Source organism: Motacilla alba, chromosome 2, assembly GCF_015832195.1.
Source record: "Motacilla alba alba isolate MOTALB_02 chromosome 2, Motacilla_alba_V1.0_pri, whole genome shotgun sequence".
Taxonomy (NCBI): Eukaryota; Metazoa; Chordata; class Aves; order Passeriformes; family Motacillidae; genus Motacilla; species Motacilla alba.
Window position 1 is genome coordinate 125051436 of NC_052017.1, and position 26062 is coordinate 125077497.

The window sequence follows — 26062 nt, forward strand, 5'->3', positions numbered from 1 at the left end:
GAAGATAATTACCATTTTCCTCTAATAGCAGTAGCTAGCCAATTTCACTTTACCGAAAGCCATCTTTTCCAAAGAAAATCTGTGACAAAGCTAAGTTCTGTCACTGATATGTTTTAATAATTTGTAGGGAGTGTTGCAGGGTGACACTAATATTTTCAGTTAGCCTAGTTGTTTTCAAGGTTGTTGCATCCTAAGCAAATAGAATAGATATTCCATGAAATCCAGTCTAGGATGGAAAAGCACAGAAGATTGGATGGAAAGAAGATTTTCACAGAAAGGAATAGAGTGGAGAGCAGACAATATCCATTCCAACACAAAGCCTTAAACATAGCTGGGATAACCAGTGATGTTATCCACAGGCCACAGTTTTCAATGACTTTTTGACTAAAAACTGGTTCATCCAGCTCTGTACTGCTTTTCCTTTTCACACCACCTCAGGCTTTAATCTGCAGAGGACATTCTGGGGTCAAGCTCTGACATTAGTTGGAGATGAAGTATTATCCCCAGTTTAAACTGTTTGCAAGATAACATATCTGAAATAGTTACCCTGATGCCTTGTGTCAAGGAGTGAGAAAGATATCAGCAACACCACAGGTCAACATTCAGAAAACTGCCATGAAAAAACCTTTTCTTTATTTTTTCAGTCTGTGCTGAAAACAGTTTAGCTAGTCCTACAAGGCTGGCTTTACAGTTTGCTTTGATTGCATATGCCAGTGAAAAGGTTGAACTGATTTGAACTTTGTGAGATGGATAGCAGCTGTTGTACTAAGCTGTTTAAACTCACCAATTTGGGCTTAAACCTTGGCTGAGTAAATACAAAGCCTTAACCATACATAGTACCCATAATGAGCTTTCCTCTTTCAATTTCTGTGAATAGAAATTATTTTTAAATCAACAATATTTTACTGCCAGATTTTTCAATACCACATTTTCTATTGCTAGATACTGAAGTGTCTTACAAAAAAAAAAAAAAAAAGGAACTAAAAAATAAAGCAGGTGAGTTTCATTTTTCATGAGTGAAGTAGTTACTGTTCATCGCTGTTGAATACAGTACAGTTCTCTCCTCCCTAAAACTAAGTTTAAAAAAGCCTAGCATTGGAATCATGCAAAAAATCTGAAAAATTATGTCTTTGTGTATGTGTGTGCATGTCTAGTATGTCTCTGGAATAGGAGAAAGGAAGATAAAGTGGATGAAAAGAAATGTAAACAAAACCAGCCAACAATAGTGTATGCACTTCCTGTTGGTTTCTGTAGCCTTTAAAATCTAAAAATCAGTATATGCATATAATAGGAAAAGTTCCAAAGCATTCTTTCTGAAGTCACAAGTTGTTTCCTTATCACTGAGTAAGGCATCTAATGCTGACACAAGTAATGACAATAATGTTAATTTTTTACCCAGGTAGAAAAGAATGAGTGAGCAGTTAATCGTGTAGAGAAAGAAACATTTGTTCTGAGACACAAGCTTGTTACAATTCAGAATTATACTTAACCCCAGGTAATCTGAAGGTCCTTTGCCCAATATCTCAGCCTATGACAGAATTTCATAGGGAATACAGAACTTTTCATTTAGTGGCAGCTTGATATAGAAATGTATAGCAAAAGAGATTTCTTAGTATCTTACTGTATTTCCTAGACGGAAATATAAACATACCAACAGATATTTTGTCAAAATAAGACTCAACTATTTTCCCAGGAACCAAAAAAGAGATATGCATTTTGTGACTATTTCATTGATTTATTAAGTATTTGCAAATGTTGGCAGGTTTCATTGCTGCCTTTAAACTACTTCCAATTCAGTGACAGATTCACACAGCTGCTAGGATTGTCCAGTTCAATTTGCAGTATTTCATTAGAACCAGAGGCCTCAAGTGTAGGCTTGGATCAAAGGTTAGAGTTTTTATCTATCCTTCTTCTTTACACCCATTGATGGCAAAAGACACAGATTCAAGTGAAGGGCTTCTGGGCAAAGCTAGATGAAGGTCTTTTGTCATTAAGAAAGTTTGTTCTGCTATTTCCTGCTCATTTGGATGTGAAACTTTAGCAAGAGAAACTAAAGAAAAACCAACCAGTATTTATTCCCTCGTGACACGACACTTGGAAGCTCTGCACAGTGCAGTCATTGGTGTTCAGCCACCATCTAACTCCCATCCTGGGGGCAGCTGAGAGCTCCCGTGGAAGCTCTCCTTGGCCACTGCTCTGCACACAGCTCACAGTCCCTCTGTGTGCTTAGCACTGCTTTTCCCAACCCATGAGAATTTTCATTGCATTGTCTGTAGCTGGAGTAAAAACTTCTTTCAAAGGGTAAAAGAGGAGCTTGTCACCATTCCCTTGTACCCTGAAAAGCAGTAAAGTAAATCTCAGAATGCCCATTACAGGGGTAAGTGGTTGAATACTATTTTCAGTGCCTTCTATTTATACATTCAGCAAAAAACAGCAGAGCATGGCATGGTATCTAATAACAAAAATAGAATACCTCACAGTATGCTGTGTGTTTTTTGTTTGTTTTAATTTGAAATTAGGAAGTTGTCACAGAAGTTCAAGTCTCATTTCTTCCTAAATGTTACCTTTTTACCTGCAATGAAGGTGAAAGTGATATGGCTGTTTGATTTTAGTGGGATTTTTAAGTTCAGGTGATTTAATTGACCTACACTTAGCAGGATAGATGGCATTAATAAACGCATCTGAGAACCCAACAGAATTACACACACACACAATTATTTATGTATATGAACATTTGTATGGTAATACACCTTGGCGTTTACACCAAGGTGAATACTGAATTCTCACAAATTTATTTTCTGTTATTTGTTTCAGCTGTACTTTGAGGTAAGGTTCAATTCTTTTCCCATAGCTATCTCTTAGCATATGTAATTAGGCACTCCTTTTGTTTCCATTTCTCTCTTCTTTAGTTCAATTTCACAAACTGATTTCCTACCTTTTCTTTTGTTTTTGGAGAGCTACAGAAGTTTACTTTGGAACTTTCTGTTCTGTCTTTTGGGAATTCCCTTCTCACTCACGCTGCACTTTTAGTGTTTCTAAAGCTGTAATATTTGGTGAGTCCAACTATGAGTATGCGGTACATCAACTATTTTCACTACAGCAAAGGAAAGACTGTCATTTTCATCAGTCAGTGCACCAGTGCAATAAAAATATTTTATGTTCCATCCAAATGTAACTTTTTGCTTCCAGAAGTTACTGAGGGTATCAGAAGCATGAAACTTTTGGATACTAGTAACTTTTTAAAAGAAGAATCTATAGCTTGCTGACCTTGGCGGGTAGGAGCTCTAGAGTTAACATTATCTTCTCACAATCTTCCAAATGGTGCTGGCACCTCTTGGCAGAGCAATAGTGTGTGACTTCCCTGTGACCAGCTGGAAGCTAAAGGCTTTGATTGTTTTATAAACCAGTTTTAAATCCTTTGCATATGCAGTGTTGTACTGTGTCAGACTGGCGAGCTGCTGCTGCCGCTATTGCCTTGCAATACTCTCATGTGCATCCTGGTAATAGACTTCCAGTGGGAGTTGATTTAAGTTTACCACATGGCACAATGCCAGTTGCAGGAGGCAGAGGTTTTCAAAACATTATGGAGTGTATTTGCAGAAAGTTATGTAGTGAGAATTCAGGATGATGACCACAGAGACATTCATATGAGGAGGAAGGCACACTATTACATGAGCAAGGAAATAGCACCTGAAACTGTAAAGACCAGACACCTAGAGGCCAGGTTGGGAGACATTTCAAAACATCATGGCAGCAAGTGAACCAATACATTAGCCTGGTATGAGAAGGATCCAGGACTTAACTAATATGTGATTATTGACAATAATATTACACTGCACAGGGCTTTATCAGGTGGATGTAATTTCACTGATTCATGACAAATAGCTTTTGTCTGGAAACTGAAGTTTATTCATGTAGTCAAGCTTGTTCATTTTTACAGTAGAAATTACTTAAATGTGGTATATTTCAAAATGTATATGTATATTTCAAAATGTATTGAAGTGGCTTGTATCAACATTAGTTAGAACTCAGCAAGAGAGGCAGTCAAGCTTTTTCCACTGCACTGACATGCTACAAAGCTTGCCTTGCTAGTACCTGCATTTGTCTCTCAATAGAAATTAGTAGTAAACCATCATTTTTGTAATACAAGAAAGGACTCTAACATGACTGAAGACCAAAAATTACTTTTATTTTCATAATTGCATTTAACTTTCACAGATTTGCTAGAATGAATCAGAACACTGCAAGGTTCTTCTGCATCTTGCTCAGCACTGAACAGTAACACAACTGTTAATGTTAAAAAAAGACTGGAACTAGATTTTCAGAGTTGAAAATCTACCATGAAAATTAAAAGGTAGATTCACAGCACAGTCATTGAATGCACTTCTGCTGAAAATGTCTATCAGGTTACAGCCTGTGTGGCATGTCATCACTCCTGCAGCCAGAGTACTGCTAGAAGTTGGTAATTTACTAAGGAAAAAAAAATACTTTGAAATGGAAGCATCTGTGCCATTTTCCATCTGTACTGACGTTTTCTGTGCTTCACAATTAATAATAATCACAATAAAAATATATTTCAGGAAATTTCATAAGGCATACACAAACAGGATGTGCCTTTCCTGTGCACATAGTCAACCACTGTTCTGTGACATGTGAAACTTCAAAACAGAATTCAAGTGGGGCCTAAGTGATGTACAGGCTTTGTACTGTCCTTTGCCCATGAATGAGTACCATAAACAGCATGGAGATAGCTGAGTGAGTGAAGAGTTTGCACTTACGGAAGCTATTGATGCTGCTTTTGTTGTATTTAATATCATTCAGAAGTACCATCAAATCTAGAAACACCAGTTCGTTTACCACATTTGGATGTGATCTGACTCTAAGAAATTGAGATGAAGAATAGCATCTGGTTTTATTAGTTTCTAAAAATCTTCACAGTATGTGGTACCGGTAGTGACAGAAAAGAGAGACAAGATTGCACTGGCATCTTTTCTACCCAAAATGTTAATGTCAGTCATGAGTAATCAAATGGCTACAGTAATTATCTAATCTGTTCCCTGTATTTGTATTGCTTGAAATGTATTTATAATGCTTCTGTATTTATGCTTCACAAATCCTATGATTTGTGAACATGTGCTTTGGGAACTGCTCCTACACATTCTGTACATGCAAGCAGGCCTCGCTGCTGTGCGTCATTCCACCGAATCCATCACAACTGTGGCAGGGAGGAGCAGCCTCATGGAGCATAGTTTGGATTTCTGTGAGAAGCCTGAACTGCTGCAGGCACTGAGCTGATGTCTATTGTGTTCTTTTGCTGTTGCTAACATGCCTTGCAGCTTCACCCATGTGCACTGTTATTGATTGTACCATTTCTAGTATCCACCTTCCTCTTGGGGCTAGCTTATGGCTTTGCCTGAGGCACTGCATTCTGCCATAAAGCCACAGTCACAGATTATGAGTCTGATGCGGGTGGAAGACAGAAAAGAAATAAGCTGAAATCAACAAGCCCAAGTCAATGCCAGGCTCTCATTAGTCCCTTGGCATGGGCTCAAGCCTGCAAGTACTGCTGAATGATCAAGGAAAATAGGTATTTAATCTTAAGAGCACTGGACTTTCTATTTGTGGATGTTATGTCTGTGTGCTTGGCATGCACCACATTTATCTACTGATAAGAAAATGAAGATTCCATTAATTAAAAATCCCAGTCCCTTGGTGATACTGGTGACTTAATTTCCCTGGTAAGAGCCCTAAGATCTTTTAGGAAGCCTACCATGCCAAACATTGTGTCGTATTTAATCCTGTTACTTGTCCTTTATATGGTACTCCTGTTGACGTCAGTGGAAACTTGACTTGTGAGAGTACAGAAGAATCAGGCTGAATGGATTTTTTTCAATAGTAAAATTGAATGGAAGGGAACCTTCTGAAAGGTACCAAAATCTTATTCCTTCTTACAACATGAAGGGATGTTTTTTGCTTTGTTCTTCAAGGGTTCTTACCTATATGGATTTGTGTATCTCTGCCTTTACTGACTGTTGATATACTGGATAGCACGACTGGCAGATTTGAAAGTGATTGATGCAAAGTATCTATAGTGATCAAACAAGGAATGACTAATAAATGTGTAACATGCATTTCCATTTGTTGTTCTACATCATATGCCACAGCCATTTGAAAATAACTTCTGTGTATACAGTTTTGCCATCACATTTCCATTTTGTGGTCGCTAAACCATATTGAAACATGCAAATGTGAGGACACACACTGTGTTAATCACTAATAAGCTTTAAATATTTTCTGCTTATACTTGAATGGGTCTGAGAAATGCCTGTAATTTTTGTAAGCAATTTCCAGCTGGTTACGTTTGCTGTTACCAATAGTACCCATTACACAAATAGACTTTTCTCCTTCCTCTTACAAATACAAACAAAAGACACAGATTTTACAATGATGCATGTAAATGATGAAGTCATTCTGGTGTTGTTATTCTAGATTTACAATGACCTCACTGAAAACAGAACCTAGCCCCCTGTGGTTAAACCACAACAGAACAATACTAGAACCAGATTTGAATAAACTATCTTAATAAGAAAATGGGGTTAAGTTACAATGTCATTTCCATACCGAAAACTGCTCCGAGAAGAAAAAGACAAGACACAGAAAAGCCTTCGAACAGGACCATCTGCAAGCGCACTCGTGCCGGAGCTGCCCCTCGGGGCCAGCCCGCCCCACCGCAGCGCCGGGCGGAGGGAAGCCGGCACTACACGGAACGGAGCCGCTGCTGGAAAGGCTGCCAAGGTCCGATCCCTCCTGCCCTGCCACAGAACACCGGAGCGTTGCGCAATAGGAAAACATCTAAAATATGTATTGCACAGTTTTGTTCTCGCTAATCCAGCCTCGAGAGCCGTAGCTGAGCCGCACTCACAGTTAAGTGTGTAATGCCTCAATGATAAGAATTACACGTAAGCGCAGCTCGACCTGCAGCTTCTCCGGAGGCGACCAGGAAAAACGCACTACGGAGCAATAAGCGGTGACGTCCCAGATCTTCTGAAGCCCCACCACAGCTCCTCTCCGTAACTCCGCCGATCTCCGCCTTCAAAACCTGGCAAAAAACCTGTAACCTATGACAAACCCTGGCTGCAGGACCCTCCGGCACTGCCGAACTGCCCTGCCGGGCTGCCCTCTTCCCTCTTTTCCCTTCGCTCCCGGCAGGGAGCAGCACCCGACCGCCCTGCCGCGCCGCGCACCCGCACGTACACACCGACACACACACAGACCGAGGGACACACGGACGCACACCCGCTTCCTCTCTCGCACCGCACTCTCGCACCCGCCGCCCGCCCCGCACCGGCTCCCGGCGCGCTGCTCGGCCCAGCCGCCGGCACCTCCCAAGGTCACAGCGCCTCGCGGCGCCCCGCAGCGCAGCGCAGCGCCCGCAGGTGCGCGATGCGCGGGAGGAGGGCGGGGGGCGGAGGGAGCGCGGAGGGGACCGAGGGGCCCGGCAGCCCCGGCCCCCCTGCCCTGCCTGCGGCCGCGCCGAACCGCCTCGCACCGCCTGCCTGCCTGCTGGGGGCGCTCTTCGCCGGGCCCGCTACAGCTCCGCGGCCGATGGCGGATTATAAGGGACCGCTCTCTCCGCCCCCAGCGGAGTCTCCCTCCGCCCTCGCCCGCACTCCCCACCCCTCCTCTGGCCGCAGAGAAGGGCATGGAGTTGGCGGGAGCCTATAAAAGCCCCTGAGAGCGCTCTGGGGCCACGGTGCTGTGACAGCCTCCACGGGCAGAGCAGGGCCGCGCACCATGTCCCACCACTGGGGATACGGCAGCCACGACGGTGAGTGCCCGGCGGTGCAGGACACCTGCCGGCAGGTCCCCGGGAGCCGCGCCCGCGACGTGCCCGCTGCTGCCCCGCGGAGCCCTTGCCTGGAGCGGCAGTGAGCTCGGTGGCGCTTTTTTCTCGTAACCTTGAAATGCACCTGCGCCCGGGCAGCGTGTCCGGCGCTCCGCACGCTGTGCCGGAGCATCTCCTGCTTCCCTACTGACATTCCTTTACTTCGGGAAGGGAACGCGGGCGCTACTGCACAGAACGGGGTGTCCCCGAGGACTCCCGGTACAATCCCCGCCTCAGCCGCCGAGGCTGTGCGGCTGCCGGGTGCCTCGGTGCCCAGGTGGGATCTCCGCTCGCCCCTGCTGCCGCTATCCCCAGCCCACACAAGTGGTACGCAGCTAAAGGCTGATGCTGGTGTTCGAACATCCCGATTTCCAGAGGGAGGTTTATCGCTTATATCCCCCGAACTTTGTGTCTTTTCCCACTGAGTTGCTTTCCGCTGTCTTACAGGACCCGCTCACTGGCATGAGCACTTTCCCATCGCCAATGGAGAGCGGCAGTCCCCCATTGACATCTGCCGCAAGTCCGCCAAGTACGACTCCTCTCTGAAGCCTCTTAGCTTCAGTTATGATGCCAGCACGGCCAGAAACATCGTCAACAACGGGCATTCCTTCAACGTGGAGTTTGATGATTCTTCTGACAAGTCAGGTGAGACCTCACCTTCATGTGCGGGAGGGGAATGGCAGAAATTGCTACTAAAACTTACTAAAATGTATACTAAATCCATAAGGGTTTTTTTTTTTAAGGATGAAAATATACCAAAATATTCTGACTTCTGTAAGGTGAGGATTCAGCAAACAGGAAACTGAGATCCCCTTAGAAGAAAACTAAGACTGTCTTGGCAGCTAAACTTCAGTGAGGTGAATTGGTTTATTTTTGTATAAGTCAGAAGGATCTGGATAAGGGTTTGGCTGTGGAAAGAAGAGAATTAAAAGTATTTAACAAGAATAATTTTAGGCATAGGTTATCATAAGCTGCTGATCAAATGGTTAAAAGAAGAGGCAAATACATTGTAGGGAAAAAATGGCCTTAGAATAGCAAAAGGATTACAGTTAACAACTTGAAGTGGAAATAGTTTCTTTGGTTATCAAAATATTATTTCATATTTCTGAAGCCAGTATGGTCCCAGGTCAATACAGAAACAGAGGAATGATTAGAAAATACTTCTTTGTTCTTTTGTAATTCAAAAAAGCATTATCCCTGGCGTTTCTTGATGCTGGGCTTTCTAGATAAAGTGTCTGATGCATTCCTACAAAGTTTGCTAGCAGGCAGTCTGGTCCACAGTGCCTTGCTGTTCATTGTGCTCTGTGATGAAATTAAGCACGGAATCCTGCAAAACCTTAGTAATCCTTACTGAAAGGAACAGCCTTTCTGATGGGCAGGCTGAATCCAAGCTGTCCTTGCAACAAGGGTTCTGTATTTTGTCTTTGATTGTAGTTTTTCATATGGCTGCATTTGCAGAAGTCATCACCCTGCCACAATGAATGTGCCTTTATTTTTAATTTGGACAACAAAACCAATCCAGTTGTAAGTCACTGCCTTCTCTGTACACTGCCTGATTTAACTTGCTTGAGCAAGTGTCCTATTTTTCCCAAGTGTTTTGTTGGGCATGTCATTTAGGGAATGGTGCTGAAACCAAATGATCTGTGCCTACTAAAAATACGAGGTTTTTGTAACTAAAGTAATACAGCAGTATAACAGACATTCAGCAGTGCTCTAAGAATTTGACTTTGTATTTAACTATAGTTTTTATGCTGGACAATATTAAGTGGTCAGAAATAAGTGTTAACAGTTGTATAAATACACATAGGTCCATATATAATTTACAAAAAGGGTCAATGTTGATATTTGTACAGTTTTAAAAGGGAGAGGAAAAAGGTATTCTGACTTCTATTTATTTTTTTTGAAACACTAGAAAGCTTAAGGACCTGCATTGTGCTCAATCTAACAGTGTCATGGAGAATAAGGTAAATGATCCAGAGTACAAAAAGATTTTCTTACCACATATGTGCAAGTCTAGTCTTGCTGCTATCCTGCTCTCACTGAGCCCAAAGGAATCAGGTTCAGGTCTCCACAGTGTAAAAAACTATTGTGTTTACTTGGTGTTCACCTAAGTCTGGAAAGAACTGTGAAAATTAGGTTGTGAGGAAAAAATGGCAAGAACATAAAGTAATTTAAAGAACCGTCTGCAGGAAAAATGCTCTTTTATGAGAAGACAGTGCAGAACCAGAACATCTGTGACAGAGATCCTTTGACAAATATGCAGTGACACAGCTTTCAGAGTGGGAGGATAGGAGATGCAAGTAGAAATATTCTCAGTATCTCTATTAGTGAAGCAAAAAATTATTATTCTTTAGAAACAAAAACCACTAAACAGATTTCTGTGAAGCTGGGTAGGGTGGATCATCCACTACTAGACTTCCTATTGAAATTTACAGTGCATGGAATCTACCTGGCAGCACACTTAATGGCTTCATTTGTATGCGGTTAACTAGGTAACCTACTTTCCTTACACAAAATAGAGCTCTCTTTGACTTGTATCTGCTTCATTCTGAATTTGAGACTCAAATGTGCATACCCATTTCTTGCTTAGACATCACACAACAAACACAGGGAGAAGCTATGTGAGGTTATGTGATGTGCTGGTATGTTTTACAGAAGACAATGGAATAATATCCTGTAAATACTTCCCACAGGCTGTATTGCTTGTTTCTATGAGTTGTCCCATATGTGGTAATGAATTATCTGTAGTAGTAGGCGCAAAATGAAGTAATAGGATCATTGTTTGTGAATAATCTTCAAGATGAGTAACTGCACGCAAAATGGATCCATTTCATTAAGAACCGTCAGTCTCATGACTAACGACACTGAAGCGAACTGAACAGCAGTTCTAGGTCTTAGTGTCTGATTGATTACTTCTGCTCTTCTGAATACACAAAATGCAATTAAAATATAATAAATATAATATAAAACAATAAAATTATACCATTGCAATTAAAAATCCCCAAGCAGGTAGAAATAGCATAATAAAAATAGGTATTTTCTATTTTGTATGCTAGGAGCCTTTTGGATTGCTTTCTTGTGTTTGTATGTAGAAACTGAACTCTGAACTTCCCCATTCAGTTGTTACTTAGTCAGTCTTTGCCTTCAGTTCTTGCAGTTGCTTTCTTAATTTTCATGTCCGTTGTCTTTTGATAGTAGTGGAACGTAAAATATTTGTAGGCATTCATCTTTAAAATTCTTTAATTTCAAAAATTTCTTCTTCATTTTGACAGCAAGAAGTCATTATGATAAAAGTGTGACTAGGAATAAAACTTTGAATTCAGGTTCATCCGCTCTCGTGATGGAACCAGACCCTACCTGTATGAGTGAAGCAAGTGATGATGATAATTCTTAAAATAGATGTGTTACTAAAATACAAGAACTTTACAGCAAAGGAGTCTCATTAAGGGCACTTCTTTTATCATATCAAACGTTGCATATTCCAGTCTTCTGTAAGGACTTGTGTATCACTTCCCTCACTTTAAAAGACAGAAGTAAATAGCGACCTCTCAGAGCCATAAAACCACAGGACATGACTCTGCTCAAAAAACCTTCAAGAGCCTGAAAGATTTTGTAACATGCATAAAGTGTGTTTTCCAGAAAGTCTTTATCGAGAGATTTAAAGATTTAAAAATAATTTATCGAAGTTCTGAAATTCAAGTGAGATGTTCACAACATAACTCTGTATTGTGTATTTTCTGATCAAGTGTTTGATGAGCTTATGAAAGAAGCCAATCAGCCATGAATTTATTCTATAGTTGATCAGCCATGAATTTATTCTATAACAAGAATGTTAAATTATCATATTTTAGCTGTAGAACCTGACAGAAGTGAATTGCAGATATGGTGTCAAACTCTAGACTTGACAAAATGTGCTGGTAGTTTATGCTTGTGGCTAAGTCTCTTAATTTTTTCCTTCTCCTTGCTGCTGAGTTAGAGTATTGTAATTCAAGTCAGTGTCCCAACTAAATCTGACATTTTTGCTAATATTAAGTCATAGTAGAACTTAAAAATTATGAGAAGACCTTGAAAATTAAAATACTGAATTCACCTTGATGCTAGCTCCCCTTGAGAGACTTTCAGTAGTTGTAATCCAATATATTACCTGATTCTTTCTATAATTGTAAATATTAATGCATACACTTCTGCTGTCTTGAATTATGACTCACTGTAAATAAACTAATCTATTTTGTCACAGTTGGTTATTGAAGAGCCAGTGCATTAGCACTGTTCAGTTGGCAGGGAGTTTCTTTGAAAATAGTGCCATTGTTGCTCTTCTGCATTTCCATTTCAGCTGGTAAGTGGAAGAAGAAACGTGTAGGTCTGCTTTCTTTAAGGCACAACTCTTAATCAAAGTCACTGCTACTGGTCTATTTTTAGGCTTCCCAGATCTAAAGATACAATATTAACCATGCCAGAATAATATTGCATGTCATCAGTTTAGGGTCATGCATTGAAGGTCCACATTGCTTAAGCGATGAATGTGTTGATCCTTTGGAATCAGAAATCAGAGAACTGACTGATTATAGATTTAGGGGACTGTATTCAGACACCTGCTTATGTCATAATTAATGTTAGCATGGCTTGGCTAAAAAGTCAGAGGTTTCAAGGCCGTGTGATCTTTAAGTCATTTTTCCTGTGAATTGGGATCACCAGAAACTGCAAAGTCTGTATAAACAAGTAACTTGAATAGTTCCACTATTTCCAGGAACTGGAAAGGAAGATGAGAGGGCATGAGATTAGTCCTGCATGTTTCAGGTCTTCTTTTCTTTACAGAGAAGTGTCCTTCTTCGTTTACACTGGGGTGGGGTTGGTTTGTTGGTGGGGTTTTTTTTGTTTGGGTTTTTTGTTTTTTATTGTGAACATGCAATTGCTTAGCAGAAATTTGACTTGGATTGTGAATTTAACAATCATGGAAACTTCCTTCCTTCCCTTTTGCTAATCCCTCCTCTAGAGGCGCTTTTAATGCAAAACCAGGAGAAACTAGTCAGCTGTTATCAGCTGGGGCCACTTGGAAAAGTTTATTTTTAAGCTCTAATGAAGCTGTGTGCCAGATGTCACGATTACCACTCTTCTCAGCTGATAATTTGTTTATTTACTTACAGGCATGAGGGACTGCTGCATACTTAGAGGCAATGCTTACACCTTGAGTTTGCTAGTCCTTCATTTGATCTGAGCGTAGTATGAACACTGTCCAGTACACAATTTTCAGTACAGTGAGCAGCCACTGCATTAGTATTTAAGTATTACTATTAGAAATTAAATCAGTTGATACTTTCAAGAGAATTTTAATTCTTCCAGCTTGGTTCTCAAAGCTGTTGTAAGCCTATATAATGTGAAATGCGAGGGTGGAAGGCTGGTCAGAGACTCAGTACAGCATCTTTATGATTCTCAGAGAATCTCTGTTTCAGAGACTACATGAGAAATAAGCTCTGCTGGTCCCAGGGAGTTGGAGGAATGTTAAGAACCTAAATGACTTTGTATCCTGAAGCAGATCAGAGTCTTCCTGGCTGCTGCCCAGTCTGGATGAAGTAGTTCAGCTGAGGTGAATTGGAACCACTGACCTGCTGCAGATACACACGTCTTCAGGACTTGCTGTGTTTTGGCAGCTGTTTGATTCTGGTCTATCTCTGTGGAACATCCTTGTAGCCTTATCAGGCTTAAGTTTCTAGCAAGGTCAGAAGTAGGGTTTTTTTGGTTTTTTTTCCTTATGATATACTAATTTTTTTTCTCTTAGTGAAACCCATTACAGATGTTTTCTGCAAATATGAGCCCTACAGTCAGATGCTTCAGTGCTGTCTTGCTCTTGTTGCTTGTCATGATACAATGTCCTGGGAGGAATGTCTGAAAGAGATAACATAAAGAAGGAAACATCTCACAAAATGTGACTCTCTGTACTCCACGTTTCACAGAAGTGACAGCTCACCCTAACTGAACTCTAGTCTGTCAGATAGGAAACCCATCCTTGCATAAGAACACAAGGCTAATTCCTGAGCATCCTCATAAGAGCCTTTTTCATGTCATTAATAGTACATGGTGCTCAAGTAGGTCTTTTTCCTTGCCTCAAGTAATGCTTCATCTGCTTTGTCTCTTCATCCTGTTTTCCACTGTACAGATGTCTGTGTACACACAAAAGCTTACCAGATATTAGCACTAATGTATGTACTATGCATATGTTTACATAAACATATGCCTAGAATATTATTTAGACATCACATCTACTGTAGGCTGATACAAAATCATGGTTTTCTTTGTGCTAAAGCAGTGTGTGTGTAAGAGGGCTGTTCTCAAAGGTAGATGCTTGAAATACTTTGCTGCTGGGTTTTTGTTTGGTAGAATCTCAATTAGAATTAATTCTCCAAGTCTGGAGCTTTTAGACCTCTACTGTACTCTAGTGGACCCATTATTTCAGCTACTGGAAGGAGCTTTGTAGTCAGTGATTCTCATTTGTGGAACATTTTCTCATTCTGCATTTTTCTCAGATTGACAAACTTTACAGTAGTATTTTTTCTTGTCACACTAATTTGTATGACAGGAAGGAATTCAGTCTAACTTATTAAAGAGTCTTGTAGTTCCTCCATTTTGATTAATCCTTTGACATGCTTATTGGCTTTAGGAGATGTATTAGTCTTCTGCTTTGCGTATAGAGAACATTCCATAGGAGTTAACTAAATAACAGGAATTCCCACAGTATTCCTGCAAAAATTTAGATGTGGATGCTGCCACTTCCTGAAAAAAGGTATGAAGTGGTCCACAGTGTTTTTTTTACAAGGCTGTTCTGTTCTACGTTGGAAGGGTAACTGTTCACCAACCTGCCTTTAAATAGAACAGTGAAGGTGTGTAGCCTCAGTAAACAGCCGTACCAGATGCAGCAAAACATCCTTTGATTTCTGTATGTTTTCTGACATCCCAAGAATGTGTAATGGGGTCAAATCAACTTCACCTTCTGTATGCCACAATTGGTGTAAGTCACATAAATGGAAGAGTTTGTGTGCTTATTTGACTTCCTGAATTAGTACTGCTAATAATTGTGTTCACCTAATTTAGACCATGTTATGAGATCATTTAACAGTGAAATATAATTACTGAATGTTACTAGTATAACTTTTCCAGTAAAGGGTAGAAGATAAAATGGTAATGGAAAAAAATTACCATTTCTTAATCTAAGGGAAGTAGCTCCAGATTTGTCTAATAATTGTCTAAGAGTGGAAAAGAAGAAAGGGCACTGTCAAACTGTCACCTCTTGGGCTATAGCATATGACCAGGTTATGATATAAACTGTCTTGAGTAAATGGAATCTGTGAGAAAAGAATGTTTTTTTCAGCTCATCTTGTGCTGTCTTCAGACAGTGTTGCATCTGAAGATGTGCTGTAAAGCAGAAAGGATCACAGCTACATAGGTATTCACTAATATTGATTTCAAAAGTAAGGGAGCTAGTGATGAAATGCTCCAACACGGATAAGAACTTCCCCATTTTTTTTTTTAAAAAGGGATGGAAAGGTTGGACCTCTTTTCAACATGGCCTCGATGTCAGATGGAACAAAGACAGGAAAGTTACTGGTGTCAATGCTCTCATTCTCTGTCAACTTCCATATTGCAAAAGCTGGTAGCATTTATTTATGGTTTAACAAGCTTGTTCTGAAGAAAAATGCAGTTCTATCATTCCTACTTTGCCTTTTAAGTTTAGTTTTACTTTATTGGAAAGACTGAGAAGTATTAAAATTAAAATAACTGCTTAACATAGGCTAGAACGAGGGCCATTCTGTAATTAAGCTTGCTGGATTTGTATTCATTCACACTAATCTAATTATTACTTTCTTTGAATGCTCTGCTGTGAGTCAAAATAAGCTAGTGCTGGATTTGAGAACCACAGAATGAGAAAAGTAAGCAAAAACTGCAAAGAGATTTTTCTGCATCTTTTGGGGTTTTGAGACTACAGCAAACTTTGTGTGGAGAAATAACACTGCAAATGAACTCAAGAACATTGCATGGTTCTGCTTTTCAGCATGCTTTCCATTGATTAATAATGGCAGATTAACCTGTGCTGTGCTAGTGCTTTCTGAGGTCAAGGACCTGCAACAACCAGCGAGACTGTGAGCCAAAGGAACTGAAACATTGTAACTCCATGGCATCATTGTAAAAGGAAACATTAGATTGTATACATTAAATGATTTTGTATCTGTAAAGACACAGCAACCAGTTGCTTCATTTCCAAAAGGAACTAATGCCCTTCTACAGCTGCTGTTCTGAAAAAAAGTACTCAGATTTGTAGTCCGGTGCTTGAAACAGTAATGCTGCTTGGCAACTAGCATGTGCAGAAATGTAAAAGTAGAATAAGATAAGTTCCTATTTGATTACTTTAATTAGACATTCTTCTTGGGATCGCGTAGCTTGGAAATAGGTAGGGCAAGTCCTGGTCTGTGGCTACCGTACTGGAAATTACACAGGTTGCAGTGGAACATCTATTCATGTTTTTCAAATAAGGATACGTGTTGGGAGACTTCTAAAAATATTTACCAAAGGAGCCCTAGGCAAATGCTAGATTTGTCCACTGAACCCAAATTTTGCATGCATAGGGAACGCTCGTGGCAACTAACACATTTTTTAGAAATTTTACTTATTTTTCATGTATTGCAAATTTCTAGTGAAATCTTTCTCACCTTATTGTTTATATCCGTGGCTGGTGTTGTCCATGCTTGTATATAATGGGACTTTTTCAAACCTGCAGCCACCTTTTCCAATAAACATTTGATACATGTTTTCACACATGCACGTATTGTGCTACTGTCTAGACTAATTGCAGTCTGAGAGGAAAGCATTTTTACTCCACAGAATCATTTTGTGGCACATACACAGAGCACACTTATATGTAATATCTGATGTCTGCACTCTTCTGTCACTTTATTGTATATATTTATTGAGAGAAATTGGTCTCTTAAATTATCTGACACTTCAAATTAACTTCTGTTTTTAAATTTTTAAATATTAACAACTTAAAGATTATATTTTTAATTTGGATTTGAGATGCTTGGGGGGAAAAAAAGGAAAAATCCCCAACCAAACCACAAACTGGTGTGAAATAACTTCGATAAATAGCTCTATTTACTAGAACTATTTGCTATTATTCTGTGCTTTATGCTGCACTGCGGGAGACATTGTCTGTGCCCTCAGCATTTTGCAATGGTAGGGCTTGATCCTGCATATCATAATGGGCATTGGTCACAGCTGGAATAGAAGGGTAGGACTAACAAGCAGAATAAGGGAGCTTGCTCTTGTATAATTCAAAGTGTGGCTGGGAACTTCACTCAGAGCAGTCCCATAGCCCAAATAATGCCAGATAATGGAGAGCATAAATAAACAACTCATTTCCAAAAAGTCCATCTGTGTAGCCATTGCCATTTTTACCCCAATGGGAAGGACAAGAGATTTGAATTCCCATCCCTGCGCTGTCTTGTCTTGTGCCAAGCGCTTTACCTTGCTGCAGGAAGGCTAACCCATGGCTAACAGGTGTTCAGGTTTAAATTGGAACCAAAAACATTTTACTCAATCCAATCTGCCACAGGATTTGCAGGATTAAGGCCTAAATGGATGAAGTGTCTAAAATGAAAGGACAGACTACATTAGTATATGGAAGATGATTCTATCTTCAAATGTACTTCCTTAGGATGATTCTATGTGGGCCTCTTACAAAGGGCTTTTTTAATTTATTTGGTGACAGAAAAGTTACATCTTCCCTCATCACTTGTAATACTAGCATGCCTGTTAAATTGCCAATGAGATGCTCACTGTAAAGTCACTTATGTTTTTATGCATTTATTATCAGTTTTGGTGTATTGCAGTAATATACCATTGAGGATGATCTGGAGTAGCATGGCAGCATGCAATGAACTGTAAAAATCATGTAAAAGACTTGAGATAGCTGTTACAGTTTGAAGGGAGACTTGGTAACAAAAACGATGTGAGTCGCTAATAAAAGTTTTTTTCTTTGCAGTGGTGCAAGGAGGAGCGCTGGATGGAGTCTACAGGCTGGTGCAGTTTCACATTCATTGGGGATCCTGTGATGGCCAGGGATCTGAGCACACTGTGGATGGTGTGAAGTATGATGCAGAGGTAGGACATGCTTTACCTTCTCCAGTCTTTGCAGTCTTTGTATAATGAGGGTCGTTTTTTTAAGTGTTCCACCACAGTAGCAGTTTCACTACATATCTTCATAGGAGAAGGTTACTGTAGACAATTTTGGTATGATGCCACCTTAGAACATAGTCCGTGCAAAAGGAGGACATTAGACTTGTAATTTTTGTCAGCTACTTCATGTCAAAGAGAAACAGATAACCCCACATTAATAATACCAGTTATTTTCCCCTGCTTTCTCAGTGACTCTTGGAAATTATGAAAAAAGAGAATTGCAGCACATCTATGCATGTACCTTACTTTTCCTAGCTTCAGTTTGTAACATCAGAGGTATTTATAAAAGCAGCAGAATAATTTTGGGGCAGATATTTTCATATTTTGGTAGTAAAGGATCAAAGGGAGTTATAAAGAGGGCAGACAGTGAAATGCAGTCTTACTGTCTGGCACTCTGTGATACCCTTGAGATTCTGGATGTCCCTCAGACCACTTAAGACTCCAGATTAACCTGTGCTGTGCTAGTGCTTTCTGAGGTCAAGGACCTGCAACAACCAGTTTCTGATACAGAAACTGAGTGACTTTAGTTCCTTGCATCCCACCTTTCCTCATCCCCTGTTTAGAAATCTACCTCTGGTTTCTGTGACTGACTTCTAAAATATATGAATAAATACACATTTGTGGAACATACCTGTGATTTGAATTGACAGATAAAAGAAATTGCCCCATAAATTCATTGGCTCTGCTGCTTTTTCCTGAGGGAAGTAGCTTTTGTCTTATTTGAGAAACTTTCAATTGCCTTCTGTCTTTCACAGTACCATAATTACTTGTTCAACTTGACTTCCAGATGTGGGGAAACAGCCTGATGAACTTAAATTAGAAATAACTTGGAAATTAAAAAGAAAGTAACATCCTAGCTAACATGACCGGGAGATTAATTTCATATTCTTTTCCAAGCCTTTCCAGTAAAGGGCAGGACTGTTTTTTTTAAAAAAAAAACCTTCCAAATTGTGAGTCAAATCTGTAGTTAATGTGTTTTCTCTGCTTCTTCTGATACTGGCAATATATGTCAGTGTGGTAAGAACTCTAGGATATGTAGCATTAAAATACTACATTGAAATCCTGTGGGCTGTATGTGGGAAAAACTTATGCTGAAGATAACAGGAGTTTCACCACATGAAAAGCAGAATGATACAGCCACAGCTTGCCTTTAAAACTCACCAGGGACTGGAGTGAGGAGCAAAACAAAACACATTACAGAAATCTCTTTGAATAAATGAAACTTTAACATAGATAAATAATTCAACAAATTCTTAACTGTACACAAAAGCTTTCAAACCTCAGCAGTAAAACACCCTCTTGCTCTTAATAAATTACTTCCCTGCATCTTCATTTGTGAAGTATTCTGGATGGGATATCATCATCACAGTGCTTCTTTGTTTTCTTGCTCCTAGCTCCATATTGTTCACTGGAATGTAAAATATGGTAAATTTGCTGAAGCTGTGAAGCATCCTGATGGTTTAGCTGTGGTGGGCATCTTCATGAAGGTTTGTTGAACTTTTTCTTTTTAATTATTTGTCCAGCAAATTCATTGTGTTGTGGGGAGAGCCTAAGAGAAGAAAATAAGAAAATAGAGAATAGGGTAGCATTGTACTGTACTGCCCAAATCCATAGCAAACTAGGTGGTGCTCCAAATTCTTACCTTCCTTTATCTTTAAAAATTGTACACTGGCCATGGAGTATGAATGCCATCCATCACTGTGGCAGCCCTGTAGCAGCATTCTTGCCTTCATCAAGACAGTGATGCTACCTTAAGTCTTACCAGTGAGAGGTGATGTGCGTAACTGACCAAGTTGTGTGTGTGAATCTGCAGTGTGACCAGCTTAAATAACACCTATTTTCCTTTTCCTGTCATTGTTAAATGTCAGAGTGTTTTGTGTTAGTTGAATTGTCTTGACAGCTAGCTGGAGGAGGTGTCTGCTCCAGCAGTACGTAGTATTCCATCCTGGCCTCACTGAGGGTGACTATTTTATTAGGAGAGTGACTTCCATAAAAGAAGAACAGCTTAGGTCCAAAAATAAATCCACACACTGTAAATGAAAATAGCTTCATTGTGTCCAATGTCCTTGGCTGACCCGTTTGTGCTCACTGTCAACTGGCATGATTTTACAGAGCCTGTTTAAGTCACTTACACAGTAAAACTCCTATTATGTAATGAAATGCATCTGGAAAAAAAACTTTTCTTGAGAACTGTAACAGAAAATGAAAGGTGTCATGAGAATGCATGGTGATTTTTATTTTCTTATGGTTTGTGTTTCAGGTGGGAAATGCCAAGCCTGAGATGCAGAAGGTTGTGGATGCTCTGAGCTCCATTCAAACCAAGGTAATACTTGCTGTCTCTGTTGATGGACACCCATCACAACAAGTTATCTTCTTTGGAAAGTAGAGTTTTTTATTTCTTCCCAGCTTTCTGCATATATGAAAGTAAAACAAACTTCCTGCCATCAGCACAGGTGCTCCTATAATTCTAAAAGCAAAACAGATTGAAATGAAGTTGAGGTAGAGAGCATGGTAGCAACAGTGATTATTTCCTATCTTTGTGATGACATTTCTCTGTCTTTTAACTGTATTTAAACCTATAGGATAGGATTCATCTTCCTAATCTAAACTGCATTCCTAGGTGCCCTTTCTAGTCTATTGTAACAGATGGAAAAGGCATTTCCCCTCTGTGCATCTGTGGGTTAAATTTCCTTTTTCCAAGAGGGCATGCTTCCCTTGGCTATTTCTAGAGAGAGTTCAGATAAACAGTTTGATCAGGATATATAATTTAGGGGAAAAAGTCTTCCTGTATATTAAATATTGTGTGCAGTGTGTCTGTGATTTTAGTGTGCTAAGTAATGAGAAACTTAAAGTACTTAGTGAGTAATTAGGCACCTCCATAGTGGGTAAAGGCCAATGAGAAATGTGGACAAGAAAGGTAAAAAAGGAGACTATGCTGTCATCTTTCTCATCAGACACCCTTTGTGGCAAATGGATATTGCTGCTTACTGCAATGGACTCTCCAACGGGTCTCACAGGTTCTGTGTTTCCCATGCAATCAGTGTATGTGGCATCTGAAATCTCATTGTTTTTCATGCGAGGTTAAATCTTATCTCTGAGCCTAAGGAACATAAATGCAGCATTTGATATGAGAAGCAATATCTTGAAAATCTTGTAAGAAATATATTGCTGAAAGTATTTAATCCAAAAGGTACTATAGTTGGCATGCAACACTTGCTGCCAAATTCCATTTCTGCCTTCCTTCCAACATGGAGCTTTCCTAGGAGACTTCACTGCTGCAGTCCTAGTGTGTGTATGTGTTCTTTCCCTGACATCATCCCATCTGCTTACTTTATTGTAGGGAAAGCAGGCTTCCTTCACAAATTTTGACCCCACTGGACTCCTTCCTGCATGCAGAGACTACTGGACATACCCTGGCTCACTGACAACTCCACCACTGCTTGAATGTGTGATCTGGCACGTTCTGAAGGAGCCCATCACTGTGAGCCCTGAGCAGGTAGGTTTCCAATGGATGGTGCCAGTAGATGTGTACTGGAGTTGCACCGATGGCTTCAGTTCAGCACACCAGGTGATCTATGAAGTGGCAGTGTTAGTGCAGAGCTGTGCAGTATATTAGCTAGCATCACATATCAAAAATATCTATCTGAAGCGGTAATCCTCTTCTGACAGGACTCTGCTTCTGCTTGTGGATGTAGTTTGCTGTAGAATGTAAGGCTGTCTTCCATTTGAGCACTCCAGGGAAGATGATGGGGGAAGTTAAAAAAAAATCAGATATTTTCCAGATACATGATTAGAGCTGTCATGTGGTAAAAATCTGGAAAATTGAGGCATGCATGAAAGGACCATTTGCACATGCAGAGTTAGTCCAGCGTGTATTGTGAGCATCAGCAGGTTTTCTGTACATGCAATTACCTCTCTGGGTCTGCTTGCACAGAAAAGGCCAGATTTACAAAGCATCTGGGGAGCTGCATCCACAGTCTCACGCTGTAGAGCTGTAGTTGGTCCGTTGATTTTCCAGCATTTCCAGGACACTGAGCTCTTTTTGCAAGTTCTGTTTGTCACAGGACAGACTGGGAAGTCCTACGCAGCTTTGTGATGATTCCAACAAAGCTCCTATTGTTCGGAAGAGGCAAAATTTGCAGATTCCAGAAGTCTGCTGCCTAAGAAAATACTCTGTTGACCAGCCTGAGAAGGCTAGTCTTCCTAGTAGAAAGAAGTTTGTGCAGATTAAATCACTCTTGGCCCCAGCTTTCTGTGCCATCCATTAATGAAATTACGTACAGGCAAGATTCCATTTTTGGGTTCAGATCTGTGTGCTTGAGAGATATAAATAGAATCTAGAGCCTATAAATACAAACTAGCCCTGAAGGGCTTTAGTTTAACCTTCAAATTCTTAAGTATCTTTTATTGATGGTAGACATGCTAACAGACTGCACCTAATTCTAGGGGGTTTCGGATATGAAAGAAAATGCAACTAAGCTGCTTTAGAAGTTAACATAATAAAAGATAGAATATGTGATGAGGAAGATCTATTGGAAGTAATAACTATAGCAGTGATTGATTGTCATTAGTAAACTGCAAGTGAGCATTAAAGTTGACACTACTCCAAACTATTTCTATTACTGTTGATAGTCCAAAGTCTGCAAATATGGTTTTATTATAAGGCAGGAGCACACACACCAAAATAGTGGATTTTTTTCTACTATACCTACTCCAACCACCTTCCAAGTGGTAAAAGTTACCACTTATTTTTCCCTTACACTTCCCTTCATTTCCATATTTCCCTCTTCCAATATTTCCACACTGTGTGGCAGTTAGCTTTTTCATTCCCATACTGATCAAAACAAGAAACCATATATGAGAGTATTGATTCAAGGTTTAAGATGGTTAGGTTTTCCAAAGCTGAAAAGAAGCTGAATATAGCAGTAGGGTACAGCAAGCCTGCTATCACTTGTTGTCACACAGCACTTCCTGGCAGAGGTTGAGCTCCGAACTTTGTTCTGGTTGGTCCTGAAGGGTGAAGACCAGTGAACACAGGTCACTGCTGAGGCCATTTTTCCTTGAATTTGGAAAAACCTGGTCTAGAACCTGACTTGCAGGAAATCCTGTGTCACACCTAAATACATTCATCAGCACTTCTACCCATCTGTGTGAGATTATATTTTGGGTGGGTTATTATTTTGGCACAATCTTTTTGGGAGTTTTGGAGATTCCTATTTAGACATAAAGGTGCTTTTGTTACATCAGATTGTGCAAACACCAGTTGTGAATTAGGAACAAGTACCATAACTATACAGTATGCTCCTGTTGATATGAAACAGTTTTCCCCTCTCATGGCATTTGAAAATCAGGATAGCTTGAATTAATTCAACAGCTTTATTGTGACCCAAGGGTAAAGCCATTTTTAATTGTTATTTTTTCAAATAGACTTAAAAAACTAACAAAAACTGTACAACTTGCAGAGGACTCTGAAAGGATTTCAGTTCATATCTGGATCAAGGACAAACAGCTCTTTGCTTGTGGAGTTCAGAAAATGTGTGTCTGTTTCCTTGTTCGTCTATGTCCTTGTTTTTTGTGATTTCACAGTTGTTCTTGCCTGGATATTTTGTGGACAGGAGAGGCTATGTTAAAGCTGGAAATGGTGTGGATGAAATGAAGACCCAGGGGTGCTGATGCCATCTCTAGACTAGCAAAACTTTGAGCTGGAGCTCTGGTTCAGGCTCAAGATATGTAGTTTGAAAACATCTTGCTGAAATGAGAGAATGCATTTGAGGATATTTGTGCCTTTTCCCACAGATGTGCAAACTCCGTGGCCTTTGCTTCAATGCTGAGAATGAGCCCGTGTGCCATATGGTGGACAACTGGCGCCCATGTCAGCCTTTGAAGAGCAGAGAAGTCAGAGCCTCCTTCCAGTAACCTCAGTGCTGAGAGTGTTAGGAATTGCTGTGTTTGTGAGGAGCCCCTTTTGCTAAGCCCAAATCAAACTTTGCCGTGTGTGCCCAGGCAACATCTTGTCTCCCAGATCCATTCTTTCTTTTGCTCTGCGTCTGAAACGCCAGCTATTGAAATGTGAAATGCTCTTGGCCCAATGGGGAAGGGTTCTTAAGGTGTGGGGTTGGGGGAGGCAGGGGGTGGGTGGCTGTGTGCATTTTGGTGACTATTACTGCGACTGACACTTTGGTATAACAGTAAGTTGGCCACTTGGGAGAGGATATGGTGGTAGCAAAATAAGCCATTTTAAGAAACCTCATCTACTGGTGTGATAGTACACGTAACTAACGATAACTTGAAGCTTTGTAAGAAGCACAGGAATACAGAATCTAGTTATAATTTAGAGAAAAAAGGTATTTTGAGAAAGTTAAGCAAAAGGAATATTTAGAATTAGACTTCTTAGATTTTAAGAAACTGACATGTAAATATTTTTGAGACTATTTTGCATTTTTTACCCATGCTGTCAACAGCCTTAGTTACGTCTTAATGGTAGTGTTGGGTTTTTTTAATTAAAAATATTCTAAATTAAATGTTATCTTTAAAAGTTGTTATTACCATAGAAATAATACAAAATATCTTTTCATTGAAATAATATATGTTCTAATTTAAAAAAGGAAAATAATATTGTATTTTAGATAACTTCTCTAATAAATCTATACTTCTATTTTTGCTTCCCTGCTGTTATTTTAATTTCAATAAGGAGTCACTAATCACATGGTTGCATATTAAACATTATTACTAAACACATACATTGGGAATTGGCTTCAGTGACACTGAACATGAATGCAAGACTGTATGGATATGTTAAGAAATTTTCTCTGAGTAGGTATTGTCTCTCTGATAGCAGAAGAAAGTGTTAATTTTGAGCAATCACTACAAGTTATCATCAAATTTGAATGTATAATGAAAGATGCCCTCACAAAACTTTTGAACAAAATTCTACTGAAGAATAGGCTCGCTAGATTTTGGTGCTAGTTTTCAAATTAATTTATTATGAGTTTGCTACCCCATCAGGAATCACTTTATAATTTATAAGGTATCAGTTGGGCAGGCTATGTTCTGAAGCACCTGGATCTTGAAATGTGCGTGGTGGAAATGACGATATCTTGAAATGCATATAAAGAGCTTCAGAAAAAAGTGTCAAATCTCAACCTTTGAAAAGCTTCCACATGTAAAATGCCCACCGCCCTACCCCCACAAAAAAAACCCCAAAAAAAACCCCAAAAAACCAAAACAAACCCAAAACCAAAATGTGGGTTTTAAAACTCTAAGCCCATACCTTGACAACTATGATAACCTGAATACAAGGCAGTAAGACTGCTTGAGGAGTGGTAATCTCATCTGTCCATGAACAGCTGAAAAATTATCCAGGCTGCTACATGACAGAGAATGTGAACTAATGGCTGGGGTAAAAGCCTGGAAATGCCCTTGAGGTTCTAGCCACTGCTGCAACAAAGAGTTTCATATCTTATATTCCATCACACTTCAAGGTTACTCCATAAATAATAGCTAACAGCGAAGACAATCAACATCAGCCATATATTTATCATTTTTTTGTGTGAGTCTGTTTACCTGGAATGTTGCCAGTGCTATATGTTTGCCTTTGCTGAGGATGAAGTACTTCTGTATTCAGCCAGACAGTGCAAGCTGGTGTTCCTAGGTCACATATTGGGTACAGGAAGAGCCTGTATTATGTCTTACCTGTGTGCTCTACCAGGCAGCACTGGTCTTTTTTCTTTTTCTGGAAGTAAGCCAAATTACAGAACCACACCTCAAAATCCTTACAAAAAAATAAACCCTTTCCAGCCCTCTCTGGAACAAAATGATAAATGAACTTACCACAAATTCACATTTTGCAGTTTGGTTCTAGCGCAATGGATAGATAACATTTTCCAAGGGAGACGGGTATTAAGTCCAACCCGGAAGTAAAGAAAACAATTTCCTTGGCATTCATGATTTGTT

At 39.9% G+C, this 26062-nt stretch overlaps 1 protein-coding gene across 1 annotated transcript; it reads left to right on the forward strand.

Annotated features, from left to right (window-relative positions):
• Window positions 1-7583: 7583 nt before the first annotated feature.
• On the forward strand, window positions 7584-24764 carry LOC119697223 (carbonic anhydrase 2). Its single transcript, XM_038127703.1, has 7 exons — window positions 7584-7828; window positions 8333-8530; window positions 17916-18034; window positions 19504-19596; window positions 20370-20432; window positions 21450-21605; window positions 23906-24764. Exons 1-7 carry the CDS (start codon window positions 7795-7797, stop codon window positions 24023-24025), a joined length of 783 nt encoding a protein of 260 aa, XP_037983631.1. The 5' UTR covers window positions 7584-7794; the 3' UTR covers window positions 24026-24764.
• The last annotated feature ends 1298 nt before the right edge of the window (window positions 24765-26062 follow it).

Coding starts and splice junctions, on each gene's coding strand:
- LOC119697223 (XM_038127703.1), top strand. CDS start 7,795: ATGTCCCACCACTGGGGATACGGCAGCCACGACG. Junction 7,829..8,332: donor GGGATACGGCAGCCACGACG/GTGAGTGCCCGG, acceptor GCTGTCTTACAG/GACCCGCTCACTGGCATGAG. Junction 20,433..21,449: donor TGAGCTCCATTCAAACCAAG/GTAATACTTGCT, acceptor ACTTTATTGTAG/GGAAAGCAGGCTTCCTTCAC.